The sequence below is a fragment of the Montipora foliosa genome, chromosome 6, assembly GCF_036669935.1.
Source record: "Montipora foliosa isolate CH-2021 chromosome 6, ASM3666993v2, whole genome shotgun sequence".
Lineage (NCBI taxonomy): Eukaryota > Metazoa > Cnidaria > Anthozoa > Scleractinia > Acroporidae > Montipora > Montipora foliosa.
Window position 1 is genome coordinate 6,411,160 of NC_090874.1, and position 7,500 is coordinate 6,418,659.

Genomic DNA, 7,500 nt, shown 5'->3' on the forward strand with positions numbered 1-7,500 from the left:
GTCAGGACCAAGTCAACCTTTCCCTATACAACGCTTGCTACCTAGCAGTGGATTGCTTGGCACAAATGTATTATTTAATAGATATTTCGTAAAAGTGTGTCTGTTATAGGCAAAAACTGAAACTCCTAGTTAACTATTCTGCTCTCTCTCAAAGGTATGTATTACGGAGTGATTTCGTTACTCGGACACGATAAAGTGGAGAACGTTCTGTACGGAGTCAGCTTAAACGGCAAGGCGGTCATGAGAAGCAGCACAGATCACTCGGCGAAGTTTGTGGGAGTTCCGCTGAATACCTGGGAGGAAGTCAAAGCAAAAGATACTACAACTCGTGCTGTTCATATCGGAAGAAACGATTTCGCGATTTCAGACGACACCACACCAACCCAAATCGATGGTACTAAGTGGGGAGGTGAGGAACGCGCGTGGGTTTGTGTCTTCACTAAAACTAAACATTTATGAGGGAAGCGAGGGGGTGGTGGTACTTTGATTGTGAGGTCCGATCCCTTGTGGCTATGATAAAATTAAAAATTCCTTAAATTCAGGCATTCGCAATGAAAAAATAACATCACAAATTGGACGGGAGAAGTTGAAATTCCGCGTTAAGGAAACTCATTGAAGTAAGACTTAAGGGGTGGAAGAGGGAAGCGGCTGGGGGTAATTCACAAATATTGCGATAGGAAAGGGAGAGAAGACCGCTGCACAAATACAACGAAATGGAGAAAATTCAGGAGTAGCGAAAGTATCAAATCAAACCGAGGCAAAAATAAGAAATCTTTTGAAGACGCCGAAACAAATTATAATAAAAGCGTCTTTTATATTCTTTTATTGGTCTCTATGCTTTTGTCTGTATTTTTTTTTTTTGCTTCTTACCGGCTATTAGAACTAGATAAGTTTGTAGAAAATCAAAAACGGGTAAGAACTTAAAAGAAATACTCACACTCTGTCCATTTACTCCGAGATCTAGATGCATGCTTCATGTACTCTGTGAAAGGATCCACAAGCCGCTCCTAAGACGCACGCTGTCTAAAGCCATGGAATTTTTTTCTCTTTGCAGTCTCAGCTAAAGGCATTCATGTGAAGGAGTCTTCATCACCGTGGATTCTAAAGGCAATTTGGATGTGTACTAATTCGTGAACTCAGTAGAGACTCACGATTGCGCTTATGCACACACATTTTACACGGGTTTCAAAGTATATCCAGTTTAAGTCTATGGAACATACATGTATTGTAGATGATAGCTTATTTGAACAAGAAGGTTCCGTATACTATTCTTAGTATAATGTTGGGAGTCAATTCTGATTAAGGACGGTGCCTACTATTGTTATTGCGCATACGTTCTGCGCATCTCGAGATACTCGGATTTCCTATGGGTGGTGCTTATTAATAGAGGATATTTTTGCATGGTTCAAAACTATGGGGAGAAAGAAGAACTTAGCAAGTGATCTCGGTATCCAAAAAGAAAATTGGGGTAACCACGCATTTTTCAGAGATAATTAAGCTTCAATTTGGAAAAGAACGCCATACATTGCTTTGTATTTTAAAGCTTTTTACAAATATTGTTGATTAATTATCTTCGAAAAATGCGTGGTTACCCCCAATTTTCATTTTGGATTTCAATAACACTTGTTAAGATCTGCTATACCCGCATATTCAGTAAACCGCGCAAACATACATTTGAATTAGTAGGCACCGTCCTTAAAGCGACCGTTTGATTTAATTGATGAACATAACCTTTAACTTGAGCAGTCATACATTAATTACAAGCAGCCCATGACTAGGAGCAAGCAACTTTGTATCGTTAAGTTTGTGGAAAGGCGTTTTTGCAGACCGAGTTATTTTTAGATTGATTTTCCCGCGAAACCAGACCTTTCCAGCTAATCGCAAGTCTCTCAAGAGAAATTACTTCTCATGGGATTAAGGATGCAGGGTCTCTCATGCCATTCACAGACCTAGTATTTGGAGTTGCAGGATCCTGGTTAATGGGTTCCTGACATTACACAAAATCGAAACCAAAGTTAATTATGTGGGTCAGTCAAAGAAACAGGCAATCAGCTTTTGTAACCCAAAAAAAAAAAAAAAAAACGCCGATCCCCTACATATGCTACCATTGCAGACAAATCAGTAAACTGGCCTTTTTGCTCCATTATGCATCCCGTCTGTTATTTTTAGCTTCACACTAGAATTTACTATTGGAAATAAAATATCATTAGTGGTTAGTAGAATTTCAGCGTGAGTTTTAAAAAAAGATAGCTGATCCGGTACCCTTTAGGCATGCGTATTTCGCTCTCTCAGTGACGTTGACGTAGCTGAAGTGTAAAATTAGCTAGAGAAGCATGGTAATTTTGTGATGATCTCAGTGTAAATTTGATTACAACTTCTAATAAACTTGCTTCGGGTCACTATTTTGGCATTTCTCTACCTAATCTTATTTTTCTGCCAAAATTCACACACCACTGTCCATATTATCTTCTTTCAAACCTACAAGGGAGCGAGAACATGAGTGGGTTACGTAAATTTATATACGGTGGAAATAGCCCACGTTAGATGTTCCTATATTTAACAATTATTCCATGAATGCGCGTTGACACGAGGAGCGTAGCGCCGAGTTGGCTATAACCATTCTCGTATTCAACTAGCGTGAATGAAATAATTGTTTTATTAAATTTTCGTTAATTACCGAACGCTTGGACAGTTGTGTCCCGGGAAATTTCGCTTCCCGCACACATGCAGTTTTCGGCTCCGCACTGTTTCCGTATTACGGCATACGGTTTATGAGCCTGATATTTGAGTTTGAGTGAACCAATCAGAAAGCTAGAAACGCAATACCCGAGGTCGAAAATTTAATGATCAGGTATGTCACTGGTTTGTTTCAGATCTGTCTTTTCAGCAGTTTTTTTATTTTTTTGTTGCTAAAAAAGGTATTGTCCCATCAGAATTAACAATTTCCCGCATCATAGTCAATCGACAGTCCTTCGTGCAGCTTAGATAATATAAAATCCTTTTTGTACAGTTCACTCAAAATTTAGAAATGGAGCGGCTCTAGCTAAAGTAGTGCATGAACGCCTTCGCTGATCGAAATGCATCAACCTAACACACAAAATATAATTCACATTTTTATTCTTTCAGCTCTAAATTTATCCACAACTGTTGATCGAAACGATCACTCGCCACTACATTTCATCTCATTAACTAGTCATCGTCTTCTATATCACTTAGCATATCCATATTCTCATGATCCAACAAGTCCAATTCATCGGGCACCTCATTGAGTTTTTCCAGACTTTCTTTTATTGTCTCATCTAGTCCCGCCAGGTACCTGTCCAGGTCGCTTCCGTCGCTGTCCATTTCCAGTTTGATCTTAGCCACTTGTTCTTGTTCATCGTTTACTTGGTTGACAGTAGGCAGCATGGCATCGTTGACAATGCAGTTTTCTCGCGCACGACCTGTTGCTAACTGGTCTTCCTCAAATTTTGCCGCTTCGACTTTAAGCCAATCAACGGCGTGCTCTTGTTCTTTCGCGCACGCGTTCTCTTTGCCCCGCATCGTGTATCGCTCTTCAGCGCTCGCAAACTCAATGACTGAGGGAAATCCTGCCCCACACGGGTTGCTCAAATGTGGCGGTACTCGGTGGGACTGCGCCATGTTAAACGCATCTTTAGGATTTCGTGTTGCAAAGCAAAACGATGGATTTGCACGGTCATGCATGGCTTGAGGAGACAACGGAATGCCACTGTTGTCTGGCAATGGACTCCTAACGTGCTGATATGCATAAGAAGGGCTGGCGTGTTGCATCGTACCCGGACTATTTGTCATCATGTACGTTAGTCTCCTTTTTGATGGCCTGGGCTGATAAACCCAGTTAGGATGTTCCGTTCGGTGTTTTTCCTTTAACCGGGAGGCTTCGTCGAAGTACGGTCGCTGCTGTTCTGTGGACAATTCGTTCCATATCTCTCCAAGCTTCACGCTTATTTCAGCATTATTCGCGTTCGGGTATCTCTTAGCGATTGTAGATCGATACAGCCGTGCCCAGATCATAAATGCATTCATCGGTCGTTTTACCTTAGGTGAATTACTTTGTTGCAATTGCGCTTGAAAGCTGTGATACATGTGAGGCATGCGCAGAAATGTTTGACTCATGGGATCAATCGGGAAGCCTCTAAAGGCGCCAGGACTTGTAAAATTTGTCGACTCCGGCTTGGCGCATTTCGGATTTTTCTGAACTTGGGATGGAGGACTTGAAAATTGCGCAATTTTTGTTGTTTTCTCTGGGGTAGAGTGTCTGTAAGAACCATTTCGATCCGTAGCACATTTCTTCAGACACTGATAGTTTCCTCTGTTGTCGTATGTTTGCCTTTCCGCTTCTGTTTTGGATTGCGGCTCTGATTCACTTCTTTGTGAAGACCTGCTGATAATTGAACCATTGTCTTCGTTCTTTGATGTCGTCAAGTTTGGCATGATTATGTACAATTCAAATGCAACAATGACTTTGTTTCGCAACAATAGAATTTACTTGAAACAGTCGCTGTGTTTTGAAGACCGTTGGCTATTCCCATGGCAACGCAAATGTTGCACGCGAGCTACGAATGCTTGGCGCGAGCACTTATAGCATTCGAAAAATGACCTCATGCGGTAATCTGCGCGCGCATGCGAAGAGAAATAAGATATAGCACAAAGGATGGATATGCGTTTGCGGCTGATAGCCATGTTGATGGCAAACAGGAGGATGATTATTTTATTTTTTTTAATCAAGAAAGTTCTATTATTCTCTCTCACTCCTCACTATAGTGCTTCATCGATAGCTTTGGCAAATAACACAAAGTTTGAGAGGTTATAACGAACATCTTAGCTACACAGATGATTTGTTTCACGTTCATTGAATGTTTATCACCTAAGCAGTGAAATACAATCATTACACAAGTTACTTCGACTTTTTTTTAGTAAAAAATGAGCAGATAACGAAGTAGAAAGTCAAAATGTCAAAGGCAATCAAAAGATATAAAATTATTATATAAAGGTACTTAGCTCTAAATACTAAAAGGGACTTTTTGCAATGTTATTTCAATATTTCGACGAGCCGATTTTCGGCAATTTGCTTTTTTTCGAATGTTTGCCCCCCAGCATAACACATGGCTAATTTGCATGACAATTTGAAAACCAATATGGCGGCCATCGTGAATAAGGCCTATTGGTCTTCGGGCTCCTGCGGGAGTTTCATTCGAGGGAAATTCAATCAAAAAATAAATAGGTCGGTGTAAATGCCGTGATAGGAAGTAGGGATGTTGTTCGCTCTTGTTCTTACCCAAAAAGAGCATTAGTTACTACGACGGGGACAAAAATTGCACAAAAATATTGAGCTATTTTTGCCCTTTGACAGTGCTCTTTGAGTTATACTACCGGAATTACTAAGTTGAATGAGTAAGCGGCGTAATGATCTTCTTATTATTAGAAAAAAGAGGCACATTTTATGACTTGAAATATATAGTAAAGTAAAGTTAAAAAATACAAGGCCGCTTTTTACGATCGGAAATTTATACAGGCATAGTTAACTGAGGGACTGGTTATGAAACCTTAAAATATTCAAAAGCAAGAACGATGTTGTCGCGATCGATGTTGAATTGACCGCGACAGTGCACGTCAATCTGTCGTTTTCGCTTTGCACGTGGGTTTGTGAATTGCGCATAGTTTAATCGAAGGATTTGATTGGTTATCTTCTCGAAAAAAGGAGAGTTTTGGGCAGGCTCAAGGCTAAAAATACAGACAAAAACATTTAAACAAAGGATCTTGTCGAGTTTCATAACCATATCCATGCACTTATCCTTGGTCTCTTTCGTTTTCGGTGTTTTTATCGCTAGAAGACCAAATGTTGTATCCAATTCAAATCTCTCGGGGTTAAGATTCTTTGGGCGTTTTCCATTTACCACAAAATCCCGGAACTTTCGATGGAAATGGGTAGGTGATAAAATTGTTCCATTTAACGCAAGTCCATTTGCTACTTGGCGAAATGGGGAGTGCATTTTTGCGCGAAAAAATTAATAATATGGCCGTGAATAGCCTGGAACTGGTGAAATCTTTGAAACTTGTAAATAGAACACACATTTCCCATCGGAGAGTTTCCAACGGGAAAACAGAGCTACCTTTTTTTTTCCAGAAATTTCCTTTTTCCAGTGGAACGAACTAAAAAGTCGAGTCCCATTTACAAACGAACCGGAATTTCCGGAAATTTTTTGTAAATGGTAATCGCCTTTGTGTAATGCATTCACATTTAAATGATATGGAAATACCTGGAACAAAGCGTTTTATTCCCAAAGGGTTTGAATTGGATGCAAGATTGAGTTCGTCGATTTGGTCTATTAGATCCTTCATCACTGAAACACTGACTGCACTGCATATGATTATTATTCGATTGTTACCTTTTGTCCTATTAAAACCATTGGTTTTTTTTGTTCAGACGCCAATGTAAAACCTCTGAGCAGACCTTGGCTAGAAGCCCATACCAGTTTTTTTTTTTTTAGCGTACCCTGAGGCGTGGTGTGACGAGAAATTTTATGTTTACATTTAAACGAATTTACACTAAAGATGCTCGTCGATTTATGACATTTCTTATGTGTTGCCCTTAATTAATCTGTCTCTAAATTAAAGTTTGGTTTTTGGTCATTCGCGGATCTCTACAGTGTCAGTTTCTTCAGGGGCGCCTTTATAGAACATCCTTTATGAGAAAAGGCTAATGTTTTCTCAAGATGTAATAATTATTAGAATAAATTTAATGGTAGGTGGTAATTTGTCACGTGTAGTGCTTGATAAGCGACTAAATTTAGATCGCGTGAGTCGGCGAATAAGTTTTTGCCTGTAGCTTGTCGACTTTTGGGATGGAATTACTATACACTTAACTTTCAAAGAAGTGACTATTCGTTTCTGTATCACTGGGTGTGATAATCTGCTGCCAGATGAGAGATAAGAAGTCGTTAAAATCGGGCCAAGGCGGTAAGTTAAGTTTATAACCTTAAGTAGCGTACTCAAGAGTGAGAGTTGAATACTCGTATTGTATTTACATTTGCTTCAGTTAACAGTCTGCATTAGGAAATTTAGTTAACGGTTTTGCGTTATGGCAGGGCTTATTAGAGACGCTAACCCTGAACGTAAAATACAGCACGCACGCGGTCCAAATTAAATATATAAAGCTTGGTTCCCCTTTCATGCTGCCGACCACACAAAGCGTGACTTTGTACTCGTAAGGCAGTGCATGACGCTGTATTGTTTGTTTTCCACCGTAGAATCCGGTAGAATACGCGTCTATGTTCGAGTGCGACCAAGAAATTCTGAAGAAACAAAGAGACAAGAGAGTCTTGGTGTTGATGTAGACTCGACAAAGTCTGAGGTACATTGATGAGAATTAAAAGTCTGTTCTATGAGGAACTTTACTTTCATTTCCTTTTTTTTCATTTGCGTAGCTGTTACGGGAGAGTAAAATTGAGGCCGTAAACGATATTTGCCTCTTACTGA

The 7,500-nt window shown here is 39.8% G+C and overlaps 3 protein-coding genes across 3 annotated transcripts in view; 2 read left to right on the forward strand and 1 right to left on the reverse strand.

Annotated features, from left to right (window-relative positions):
• The window catches only part of LOC138006505 (uncharacterized), a 15,752-nt gene extending 13,350 nt beyond the window's left edge, over positions 1-2,402 (forward strand). The window contains exons 10-11 of the mRNA XM_068852869.1: positions 155-409; positions 1,055-2,402. Of these exons, the coding sequence (XP_068708970.1) occupies positions 155-409; positions 1,055-1,134 (335 nt within the window). The 3' untranslated portion in view covers positions 1,135-2,402. The remainder of the gene's footprint in view (positions 1-154; positions 410-1,054) is intronic.
• Positions 2,403-3,189: 787 nt separating this feature from the next.
• On the reverse strand, positions 3,190-4,455 carry LOC138007643 (uncharacterized). Its single transcript, XM_068854680.1, has one exon. It carries the CDS (start codon positions 4,453-4,455, stop codon positions 3,190-3,192), a length of 1,266 nt encoding a protein of 421 aa, XP_068710781.1.
• Positions 4,456-6,799: 2,344 nt separating this feature from the next.
• Positions 6,800-7,500, forward strand: part of LOC138006506 (kinesin heavy chain-like) — a 29,675-nt gene continuing 28,974 nt past the window's right edge. Inside the window, exons 1-2 of the mRNA XM_068852871.1 lie at positions 6,800-6,981; positions 7,272-7,375. Of these exons, the coding sequence (XP_068708972.1) occupies positions 6,945-6,981; positions 7,272-7,375 (141 nt within the window). The 5' untranslated portion in view covers positions 6,800-6,944. The remainder of the gene's footprint in view (positions 6,982-7,271; positions 7,376-7,500) is intronic.